This window comes from Stomoxys calcitrans, chromosome 1 (assembly GCF_963082655.1).
Source record: "Stomoxys calcitrans chromosome 1, idStoCalc2.1, whole genome shotgun sequence".
Taxonomy (NCBI): Eukaryota; Metazoa; Arthropoda; class Insecta; order Diptera; family Muscidae; genus Stomoxys; species Stomoxys calcitrans.
In genome coordinates, this window is record NC_081552.1 from 183,289,770 (window position 1) to 183,302,965 (window position 13,196).

Here is a 13,196-nt window from a genome sequence, read left to right on the forward strand (position 1 = left end):
CCAATTTCAGCGAAATCGTCCTGTAAAGTGCATTTTTGCCACCCTAATTTTCATAAATGTCAGATCTCGAAGATGGGTGGTGCCATTTAAGCGAAATTTTGCGTGCCCTCTTATAGTAACCTAACAACAAAAATTTTGTTTCCAAATTGCGGGTGGGGTGCCTAGGGAGCCACCCTACCCCCAAAACCCACCAAATATATATTTACACCAATCAAGACATTATGGGACTCAAATGATAGGTATTTAAGTGTAGAAAACGAATCCAATATCCAATTGATGGACCAAGTATTTGGGGGCCATCCCAGCCCCCAAAACACTCCTAAATCGGACATATTTACCGACCCTGGCAATATGGGGTTCAAATAAAATGTATTTGAAAGAAGAATACGAATTTGATATCCAAATGTGGGACCAAATGTTTGTGGGGCCAAAGAAGACAAATTTACCGACTATAGGAATATAGGACTCAAGTGAAAGGTCTTTGGGGTAGAGCACGAACCTGATATTAACATTTGGAAAGAAGTACCTAAGGGGCCCCCCAACCCCCATAACACTCCCCAAATGGGACGTTTTTGCTGACCATTGCAATATGGGGGTTAAATAAAAAGTATTTTAGAGTAAACCCACAAATCACCACCCTGGGGCCCTTCCTGCTCACAAACTCCCCATGACAATATAGGGCTCTTGTAAAGTTTTTTTTTTTAATGGATTACATCTAACATCCAAACTTGTCCCTAAACCCTCCGAACGAAATCATAGATCAATAAAGCTCATATGAGATTTAGATAAAGGCATTTATATTGTTATACTCTTAGCCCAGCGACATACATATACCACTTTCGTAGCATGGTATTTCACTAATAGCTCTTTAATTGTCGAAAATAAGTATTCAAAGGATAATTTTGTTCCATATACTATTGTAAAAGAAGGCGCAGCGGAGCAGGCCCGGTCAGCTAGTACGTAATAGTTGCTATACAATATTTACTGCGCCTCCTAGGACTCAAGAAGATCGGTTTATATGCGCTACACATCAACATTGCAATGGGTTACAAACAGAATAACGAAGTTAGTATACCTCCAATGCTACGGTAGAAGGTAGTAGAGTAAAAGGTAAACGGAGCTTTATTTGTTATATTTGCTACCTAATCTGAGAAAATGAAAGAAAACCTGAGCTTTGTTTTCTTTCCAATCCATTATTGAAGAAGTTTGTAATGCTAACCAGTAAAAGCGTGCTAAGTTCGGCCGGGCCGAATCTTATATACCCTCCACCATGGATCGCATTTGTCGAGTTCTTTTCCCGGTATCTCTTCTTAGGCAAAAAAGGATATAAGTAAAGATTTGCTCTGCTATTAGAGCGATATCAAGATATGGTCCGGTTTGGACCATAATAAAATTATATGTTGGAGACCTGTGTAAAATTTCAGCCAATTCGAATAAGAATTGCGCCCTTTGGGGGCTCAAGAAGTAAAATAGAGAGATAGATTTATATGGGAGCTGTATCGGGCTATAAACCGATTCAGACCATAACAAACACGTATGTTGATGGTCATGAGAGAATTCGTCGTACAAAATTTCAGGCAAATCGGATAATAATTGCGACGTCTACAGGCTCAAGAAGTCAAGATCCCAGATCGGTTTAAATGACAGCTATATCAGGTTATGAACCGATTTGAACCTTATTTGACACAGTAGTTGAAAGTAAGAATAGAATACGTCATGCAAAATTTCAACCAAATCGGATAGGAATGTCGCCCTCTAGAAGCTCAAGAAGTCAAGTCCCCATATCGGTTTATATGACAGCTATATCAGGTTTTGAACCGATTTGAACCATACTTGGCACAGTTGTTGGATATCATAACAAAACACGTCGTGCAAAATTTCATTACAATCGGATAAGAATTGCGCACTCTAGAGGCTCAAGAAGTCAAGACCCAAGATCGGTTTATATGCCAGCTATATCAGGTTATGGACCGATTTGAACCATTTTGTTTTGATGGATATCATAAAAAAAACACGTCGTGCAAAATTTCATTCCAATTGGATAAGAATTGCGCCCTCTAGAGGCTCAAGAAGTCAAGTCAAGTCAAGATCGGTTTATATGGCAGCTATATCAGATTATGGACCGATTTCAACCATACTTGGCCCAGTTGTTGGAGGTCATAGCGAAACACGTCATGCAAAATGTCATTCCAATTGGAAAAGAATTATGCCCTCTAGAGGCTCAAGAAATCAAGACCCAAGATCGGTTTATAAGCCAGCTATATCAAAACATGGACCGATATGACCCATTTACAATACCAACCGACCTACACTAATAAGAAGTATTCGTGCAAAATTTCAAGCGGCTAGCTTTACTCCTTCGGGAGTTAGCGTGCATTCGACAGACAGACGGACGGACATGGCTAGAACGACATGAAATGTCACGACGATCAAGAATATATATTCTTTATGGGGTCTCAGACGAATATTTCGAGTAGTTACAAACAGTATGACGAAATTAGTATACCCCCCATCCTATGGTGGAGGGTATAGAAAGTAGCCATTTTTATGTGCCAACATCTTCTGTTGTAGCCATGGTAAATAAGTTCCATGATCATGTCATGGCAAAGTCAATGCTTGCGTCCTTCAATCCTCAGCTGTTACATGTATGTGTTTACCATGCAAACGTGCATTGACACACCATGCCTGGCCCTATCTGCTGCAGTGTTCCATGACAGTATCAATAGCATTATTATAATCACATCTGTGTGCTTTACTCCTGCACCTGCCGCAGTTGATGGTATGTTGACTCAGGTAAAACTGTTAGCTGGTGGTTGGCTACAAGTAAATATTGGCAGGATAAGTCACTTAAAGGTGAAATGGGAGAAACAAAATATTGAAATTGTTTAAATTGATATTTGATGCGACTGCCATAGGTAAATCGGGGAATGCCGCCGATTGCTTGATACATATATTTCACCATCACCTACGAGTATAGGTGAAGGCAAAAGGATGACTTATCAAACCGTAGAGTTGATGATGTGCATAGGCCGCCACTCCTTTTGGTTTGTTTGTTGAAGATATTAAATTTTTAGAATTGAAACCAATATGGTAAATGGTTTTTAAGTTTTAAAAGATAGTATGCAAATAGCCCATTCATCATAGTATTTGTGGAAATGCCAATGCTTGATAAATTGGCTGGTTTTTCTTAGGTGTTTTGTTTACATCAAATTATATGGGACCCTAAATGTGAAAACAAAAACCAAGTACATAAACATGTGAAACTTAAAATGTATAATAAGCTTAAAACCACATATTACACCAAGCTAGAAAAAGAACAAGTAAGAGCGTGGTAAGATCGGCCGGGCCGTATCTTATATACCCTCTACCATGAATCGCATTTTTCGAGTTCTTTGCACGGTATCTCTTTCTAGGCAAACAAAGAAAAATGGTTAAGAATTGTTATGCTATTGGAGCTATATCTAGTTATAGTCCGATTCGGACCATAAATGAATTGAATATTGAAGACCATAGTAGAACTCACTGGGTGATATTTCAGTCCATTCGGATAAGAATTGAGATTTGTAGGGGCTCAAGAAGCATAACCGGGAGATCGGTTTATATGGGAGCTGTATCAGGTTATAGATCGATTCAGACCATATTGGGCACGTATGTTGAAGCTCATAGGAGAAGCCGTTGTACAAAATTTCAGCCGAATCGGATAAAAATTGCGCCCTCTAGAGGCTTACGAAGTCGAAATCCCAGATTGGTTTATACGGCAGTTACATCATGTTATATACAAATTTGAGCCATACTTAGCACAGTTGTTGGAAGTCATAACAAAACATTTCATGCAAAATTTCAGCCAAATCAGATAAAAATTGCGGCCTCTACAGGCTTAAGAAGTCAAGATCTCAGATCAGTTTATATGGCAGCTATATCAGGTTACAAACCGATTTGAACCATTCTCAGCACAGTTGTTGTAAGTCATAACAAAACACTTGATGCAAAATTTCAACCAAATCGGATAAGAACTGCGCCCTCTACAAACTCAAGAAGTCAAGATCCCAGATCAGTTTATATGGCAGCTGCATCAGGTACAGATTTAACCCATACTTAGCACACTTGTTGGAAGTCATAACAGAACACTATATGCACAATTTCAGCTAAATCGGATGAGAATTGCGCCCTCAAGAGGCCCAAGAAGTCAAGATCCAAGATCGGCTTAGTGCTAAATTTCAGCCAAATCGGATAAGAATTGCGCCCTGTAGAGGCTTAAGAAGTCAATATCCCTGATCGGTTTATATGGCAGCTATATCAGGTTGCATACCGATTTAAACCATACTAAACACGGTTTTTGGAAGTCATATCAAAACACTTCATGCAAAATTTCATCCAAATCGGATAAGAATTGTGCCCCCTAGAGGCGTAAGAAGTCAAGATCCCAGATCGGTTTCTATGGCAGCAATATCAGGTTGCATACCGATTTGAACCATTCTTAGCACATTTTTTGGAAATCGTAACAAAACACTTCATGCGCAATTTCAGCCAAATCGGATGAGAATTGCACCCCCTAAAGACTCAGTCTTGAGAGGATGAATCCGCGATGAGTGGAAAATTTAAATCCTGACCATGGTCCGGTCTCTCCCTTCTTGTAAGGCCTCTTTGACGACTTTAAACGGCAAGACTATTTAACGTTGTTCTTGTCCAGGAACCATGGATGAATGACGTCATGATTCGTAGACTAAGAACTTCTTGACTAAAAGTACTTATTGGTGCGCGCAGTGGGACCAACGTATCTCAGAGGTTAGCATGTAAGCCTATGACGCCGAACGCCTGGCTTCAAATCCCAGTCTGAACATCAGAAAATTTTTCAGCGGTGGTTATCCCCTTACTAACGCTGACTACATGTGTGAGGTAGCTTGCCATGTTAAAACTTCTCTACCAATTGGTGTTGCTAAGCGACACGCTCTTCGGACTCGGCATAAAAAAGGAGTCCCCTTATCATTAATCTTAAACCTTAATCGGACTGCATTCATTGATATGAGTGAAGTATCCCCTGTCCCCTAATGAAATGTTAATGGGAAGTTTAGTATTTAGTAAGTAAGAGTGAGATCAGTGTATCCTTCGGTATCATAACGGGACACAGGAATACGACCCTAGGTTAGGTTAGGTTTAAGTGCCAGATTCACTTATACATTTTCATCCATTGTGATACCACAGGAACAGAAGAAGGAAGATGAAGGATCTCTACTTCCTTAATTGCAAGGATCTCTGCTTGATACACATTGCAGTGTTCGGGTAACCTCTTCGATATGACCAGTTCTAGATCTTTGAAATGCACCTCAAAGTTTAGTTTGGAACCATCCGTATAGAAGTCTATGTAACTTCTGTTACCTGGGATATCATAGCTCCAATCGGTTCTATCAGGAATAGTGGTACAGTAATTTTTATCAAAAAGCGGCTCAGGTAGGTTGTAATCTACACTGCCTAAGACATCGTATATTGTTTCAAGGATAGCACAGTATCCGTAGCCGCCATATGTCCAATGAGAAAGCTCCCTTAACCTCATGGCAGTGGTCGCTGCAATTTGAGTAGCCACAATGTCCAGAGGCATAAGATGTAGCATTAAATTCAGTGCATCAGATGGTGTCGAGGACTACGAGCTTACTTATACGAAATAGGTGCAGCAAGCGATTGCATGTGTATGGCGTGTGGGGAAGATGATGAGACGTTGGCACATTTCCTATGTCATGCCCGGCTTTCACAGCTAACAGACACCGGCACTTAGGTGGGGACACAATACCAGCCATGAACCAACTTATTTCTCCCAAAGGGGAGAGAGCCCCGTTATGAGCATAACGAAAACCATAAACTTTTGTTTATTGATATTTGGTAATTTTTTTGTTTTAATTTTAGGACAAGCAGTTGGTGGAATCAACGATTCACGCATTCAAGATTTGACTGTGGAAAAAGGTACAATTCATACTAAGCGCCATAGCGGAGAAGACCCTATAAAAACCGGGTAAGTTAACAAAACAAATGATTTGCTTTTAGCTTGTTACGTATTTTAAATGATAATGGAAAGTACATGCGACAGACGACGCATCATATCTTCTTAAATCGATGTTCGTCGAAAATATTGCGATGTGCAAGGTTTATTCCAAACGGTTTTGCTGTCCGTTGTAAAAGAACAAAAGAAAACAAGTAAAAGCGTGCTAAATTCGTCCGTATCGAATTTTATATACCCTCCACCATCTCTTCTTAGGCAAACAAAAAATATTGATTAAAAACTGTTGTGCTATTGGAGCTATATCAAGTTATAGTCCGATTCGGACCATACATGAATGCATAACATTGTATAAGTCATTGTGTAATATTCCAGTTCGCTCGGATAAAAATTGAGCCCTGTAGGGGCTCAAGAAGCAAATTCGGGAGATAGGTTTATATGGGAGCTGTATCAAGCTATTGATCGATTCAGACCATATAAGACACGTATGTTGAAGGTCATGAAAGAAGCCGTTGTACAAAATTTCTTCCTAATTGGATGAGAATTGCGCCCTCTAGAGGCTCAAGAAGTCAAGATCCCAGATCGGTTTATATGGCAGCTATATCAGGTTATGTACCAATTTGCGCCATACTTAGCAAAGTTATTGGAAGTCATAACAAAACACCTCATGCGAAATCGCCAAATCGGTGGAGGGTGTAACAAGTAAAAGCGTGCTAAGTTCGGCCGGGTCGACTCTTATATATACCTTCCACCATGGATAGCATTTGTCAAGTTCTTTATCCGATATCTCTTTATAGGCAAACAAAGCATAATAAAAAAGAATTGCTATACCTTTTGAACTATACAAAGTTATGAGCTGATTGGGGATATACTTGGTTTGGCTCTTGGAGACCAAAGTGCGATTCATTGTGCAAAATTTTAGCTAAATCGGAAAAGAATTGCGCCTTATAGTGGCTCAAGAAATAAAATTTGTAGTTCTGTTTATATGGGAGATCAGAGATCGGATTATATAAGAGATCGGCTTTGAAACATCTTTGGCGCAGTTGTTAGAAGTTAGAAGAAACAAATTCGTGCAAAATCGGATAATCATTGCGCCCTCTACAGGCTCAAGAAATCAAGACCGAGGTCGGTTTATATGGCAGCTAATCAGGTTATGAGCCGATTTGGACCATACTTAGCACAGTGGTTGGAAGTCAAAATAAAACACTTCATACTAAATTCAGTAAAATCGGATATGAATTGCGCCCTCTAGAGTCTCAAGAAGTCAAGATCCCAGATCGGTTTATATGGCAGCTATATCAAAACCTGGACCGATTTAGCCCGTTAACAATCCAAACTGACTCACACTAACATAATGTACACGTGCAAAATTTCAAGCGTCTTGCTTTATTCCTTCGAAGGTTAGCTTGCTTTCGACAGACGGACGAACGTGGCCAAAGCAACTTAGAATGTCAAGACGATCAAATATATATGTACTTTGTTGGGTATCAGATTAATATTTCGATGTGTTTCAAACAGAATGAGATGTAAAGCCAGAGATAGCCACACACACCAACCACTATGGGACGCGTTCCGTCTTTGGTCTATGGAAGCCATCACACCTAATAAGGTTGAAAAGTCTTCTAACCAAAGACGAAACGCGTTCCATAGTGGTTGGTGTGTGTTGCTATCTCTGGCTTTCCTTTTCCATTTGGAAAGAAAATCTCCGATCATTGAGCTCGTCTCGAAAGAGAAACAAATAAAAATTAAGAAAAAAAAATTTTAAAAATTTTTTCGAAATTTTTGAGAAAAAATTTAAAAAATTCTTGTTATTTCCCTGGTCACTATGTTTTTACAATAAAAAAATCATATTCCTACCATTTTATTACACTCTAGCTAAGTTAAGTGGATTTCAATGACTTGCACATAAAATCGCACCTGCTGTCAAAAGTAGTATGGTTATCGCCAAAAAATTATTTTTCCGGTTTTCAGAAATCTTACTCCTAAGAATTTTCAAAAAATAGTTTTTAATGGTTTTTTGGGACTACAAAAACTACCGGCTTTCGAAAAGCCAATTTTCCTCCAAAACATGACCCTATATGGGATAATTTTTTTTTTTTTGTCAATGTTTTCATTCATCCACTTCACGCTAATCCAAATTACATACCTCTTTCCTAATTCAAGCTAGAATTTTTCTAAGACAGCTCTATTCTATTTTCTACTCATTCGTCGTTAATGGGCTAAATTGAACTTGACATCCTTTTTAATATGTACTAAAGGGTGATTTTTTAGCTATTATCTTTTTGGCAACACTGGTTAAAACAGCTCACGCACGTTTCGTGTTTTGTTTCACTGTCAATAATTTAACCATGAAGAGTCTAACAATCGAACAACGCTTGCAAATTATTGAATTTTATTATCAAAATGCGTGCTCTGTTAAGAATGAACTCATCGCGCGCTCAATGACTACGTAAATAAGCAGGATTGTCGATTTTTAAGTGAACGTCAGCCAGAAGCATTTGCAAAAGCTACCAATGCACCCAGAAAGTCACAGTTTGCTGTGGTTTATAGACTGGTGGCATCATGATGCGAAGCGTAACGTAACTGTGAATGGTGAGCGCTATTGTGAGATGATATCCAACTTTTTTTGCCCAAAATGCAAGAGCTTGACTTGCATGACTTGTGGTTTCAACAAGACGATGCCACATGCCACACAGCACCCGTAACAATGAACTTATTGAGAGGCGAGTTCATAAATTGCAAATTTTGCCCATGAACATTCCACTAAGGAACAGGGGAAAATTCTCACATATCAATGCTGCAGTCCGATTCATTTTTAAGCTCTATGATAAGGGGCCCGCTTTTTATAGCCGAGTCCGAACGGCGTGCCGCAGTGCGACAACTCTTTGGAGAGAAGTTTTACATGGCATAGTACCTCACAAATGTTGCCAGCATTAGGAGGGGAAAACCACCGCTGAAATTTTTTTCTGATGGTCTCGCCAGGATTCGGACCCAGGCGAGTTCGGTGAACATTTTATTTCACGTACGGGACTAGTCATTTTTGCCGCCTAGATCATAGAATTTAACGCCTTTAGACAATTTTTTGTGGGGCTATGTTAAAGCTCATGTCTATACAGACAAGCCCGCTTCAGTTGACGCATTAGAAGACAGCATTGAAGCATTTATTCGTGAGATACCGGCCGAAATGTTGGAAAAAGCAAAATGACAATTTGAGGCGCAGTCACGGTCAATATTTGCTTGAAATAATCGTTAAACATTTAGTTAAATGGGCCGTACTATCGATTCAAATAAAGATTTCATGCATTTTTGAATTCTGAATTTCATGTGTTTTTTTTTTGGAAGACTTTCCTATTGCTTTTAAAAAATCGCCCTTTATATGAGCAGTTCGCTGGATGTCCTACTCTTAATCATGGTATCTACAATGTGTTACATGGTTTTGAGTAGAAAGTTGTCTTGTCGGGCTTGGGTATAAATACAACTCTTTCATCCTGCCGGGCTGCGCTACGGTGCCTTCAATAAAAAATTTTTCAAAATATTGGCTTATGCCAATTTTTTTATGGTTATATAACATGTTTGACTCTTTCTACCCTCCATCATACGATGGAAGTATAAAAATTTCATCATTTCATTTGTAACATATCGAAATATACGTCTAAGGCCCCATATACATTCTGTATCGTCATGACATTTTAAGACGCTCTAGCCATGTCCGTCCGTCCTTCTGTCTGTCGGAAGCACGCTAACTTTCGAATCAGTAATGCATATAAGTGGACGTCGGTTTTGATATAGAGACCACCGTAGCGCAGACGTTAGCACGTCCGTCTATGACGCTGAACGGCTGGGTTCGAATCCTGGCGAGAACATCAGAAAATTTTTTCAGCGGTGGTTATTCCCTCATAATGCTGGCGACATTTGTGTGGTACTTTGCAATGTAAAAACTTCTCCCCTAAGAGATGTAGCTCTGCGGCACGCGGTTCGGAATCCGCTATAAAAAGGAGTTCCGTTATCGTTGAGCTTAAAATTAAATCGGACAGCACTCATTGATTTGTGATAAGTTTGGCCCAGTTCCTTAATGGAATGTTCATGGGTAAATTTGCATTTGTCATATAAAGCGATCTTGGGTCCTGACTTCTTAATGGGCGCAATTCTTATCAATATATCGTTGAGGAATGCCTTCCAACAACTATGCCAAGTATGGCCTTAATCAATTTATAACCTGATACAGCCGCCATATAAACCGATCTAACTACTATACTTCTTGAGCTCCTAGAGGGCGGAATTTCTATCCAATTTGGTTGAAATTTTGCATAGGTCCTTTTGGTATGACTGCCAACAACTGTATGAAATATCTAAATCAGTTAATAAGCTATTATATCTGCCATATAAACCGATCTTCCAGTTTGACACTCTGAGCCACTGGAGGGCACTCTGAGCCACTGGAGGGCACAATTTTTATTCGATTTGCCATAATTTTTTGAGGTGATATTTTTCTATGACTTCTAACAGCCATGACAAGTACGGTACATATCAGTCAATACCTGAATGTAGCTCATATATATATTGAAAAACTCATTCAAAGAACTTGAAAAATGGATCCATGGTATAGGGTATATAAGATTCGGCTTAGCACGCTTTTACTCGTTTATGGCTATTTTAATATTAATTAAAAAGAAATTTCATAAACATTTTATATCATAATATTTTTCAACTAATTACTCCATGTTTTGTTTGGTTTCTTTGAATCGACATAAAATCCCTTTCATCGACCCACCATGCAAACAGGACTTGTAAATCAGACAGTGGCATTCGAGCATTCACTCAGGCCACCAATAATCGACCCCCACGCGGTGCAGATAAAATACGTGCAGCTTCTGGACCATCCATATTGCCAAGGCCGGAAGATATTCTCATTAATGATCCTGAGGTAAGGAAATCGCTTATTTTTGTATTTAAAAAATAAACTTAAAAACAACGTGCATAATTATCGCATATTCCCCATATCCTCTTCCTTAATTTCAATTCCAACTTATCTTTATTTCATTCATTGCAGTTGCGTCAAGAGGAAAACGTGGAATTACGTTCATCGGAAACGTCACATACAGCACCGGTGGCAGCTCCTCACCCACTACCCATGCCCGAGTATGGTGGATATTTTGCACCACTCACAGAATTTTTGCCCGATGTCAGTTTGCCCATAAGCGGCTTTCATCGGTAAGTGAATCTCTTAAGTTTACAACTTGTTTTTCATATCCATGAGAAGGCCAAACACAAGAATTTTGTGAAAAGTTATGAGAATATAAAATAGTGCATAATGAAAGTAATACCAGAACGAAGAGCTTAAAATACTTAAAACTGCATCGAATTAGCTTTAAGCTAAAAACTTTGTTCAGATAGCACTCATTGATATGAAAAGTTTTCCCGCTGTTCTAAAGGGTAATTTCTTAAAAGCTATAGGAAAATTATTCAAAAAAAAAAAAAACACAAAATTCAGAAAAATGTATGAAATCCTTATTTGAATCGATTGTATGGTCCATATAATTTAATGTTTACAGATTATTTCATGCAAATTTTGAGCGTGACTACGCCTCAAATGGTTCATCCGCTTAGTCCAATTTTGGTATACTCTTTCCAACATTTCGGCCGGCATCTCAAGCGTTAATGCTTCAATGTTGTCTTCCAATGCGTCAATTGAAGCGGGCTTATCTGTATAGACATGAGCTTTAACATTGCCCCACAAAAAAAAAAAGATCTATGCGGCCAATTTACCGGTCCCCAACGTGAAATAAAATGTTCACCGAACTCGCCCCTCAATAAGTTCATTGTTACGTCTGCTGTGTGGCATGTGGCACTGTCTTGTTAAAACCACATGTCAAGCTCTTGCATTTTGGGTATCATCTCACGATAGCGCTCACCGCCATTCACAGTTACGTTACGGTTGGCACCATCATTGAAGAAGAAGTACGGTTCAATGTTGCCGCCAGCCTTAGGTGGCAACACCGCACCAAAGTGTGACTTTTTCTTGATGCATTGGTAGCTCTTGCAATGATACTGGCTGATATTCACTCGAAAATCGTAAATGTTGCTTATTTACGTACGCAAAAATTAGCGCGCGCTGAACTTTCATAACAGAGCCCGCATTTTGATAGTAAAATTCAATAATTTGGAAGCGTTTTTCGTCTGTAAGACTAATCAGTAAAACAAAACACAAAACGTGCGTGAGCTGTTTAAACCAGTGTTGCCAAAAAGATAATAGCTAAACACACAACCTTTATATATTTTTTCGCCTGATTTTCACTTACCGATCCATAAAAGTCGCACTTCTCAACTCATCTTTCGTCAAAATTTTCTCAGAGTAAACTGGTGAGACAAATGCAATACTATTTTTCTTCAAGCATATGTAGTCATAGGTTCACGAAACCGCACCGACTTAGGGGCGTGAAATGGAGAACAATTAGATATCTTCTTAGAAGCAAGGAATTTCGGACATTGATTTTTATACCCACCACCGGGGGATTGGGGTATATTCAGTTTGTCATTCCGTTTGCTAGGCTTCGAGATATCCATTTCCAACCCTATAAAGTGTATGTATTTATGATTGTCTTTAAAATCCAAGACGATCTAGCCATGTCCGTCCCTGAGTTGAAATCACGATTTAGTATTTCAAACTAAAGATACTGAGCTGGAACTATTCACAAATTCATTTTTTGTTCATAGGCAGATAAAGTTCGCCGATTTGGCACTTTAAGGTCGTAGGCCCATTAAAGGAACGTTTATTATTCGATTTCGCTGAAATTTGGAACAGTGAGTTGTGTAAGGTTTATCACCATCCTTGTTCAATACGGCACAGATCGGTCAAGATTTATATATAGCTGCCATATAGACCGATCTCTCGATATACGGCTTTAGGCTTATAAAAGGGCTTTTATTGTCCGATTTCGCTGAAATTTGTAACAGCTAGTTGTGTTGGGCCCCTTGACATACTTGTTTAATTTGGCTATAGACCGATCTCCCGTTTTAGGGCTTTAGGCCCATATAAGGCGCGTTTATTGTCCCATTCCAATTCATCGAAATTTAGAACAGTGAATTGTGTTAGGCCCTTCGACATTCGTGCCGAGTATGGTTAAGATCGGTCTATATTTCGCCTAGCGTGCCCTACATAGCCTACCTCCCCAGAGGTCTTTCTACGCTTACAGCTGCCATATATACC

General features: G+C 39.2%; 1 protein-coding gene across 5 annotated transcripts in view; it reads left to right on the top strand.

The window, feature by feature from the left end:
- Positions 1-13,196, top strand: part of LOC106084960 (protein furry) — a 470,149-nt gene that overhangs the window by 412,955 nt on the left and 43,998 nt on the right. For all 5 annotated transcript variants that reach the window (XM_059360195.1, XM_059360193.1, XM_059360196.1 and 2 more), the window contains 3 exons: positions 5,899-6,004; positions 10,772-10,913; positions 11,040-11,200. In XM_059360195.1, coding sequence (XP_059216178.1) covers positions 5,899-6,004; positions 10,772-10,913; positions 11,040-11,200 — 409 coding nt within the window. The remainder of the gene's footprint in view (positions 1-5,898; positions 6,005-10,771; positions 10,914-11,039; positions 11,201-13,196) is intronic.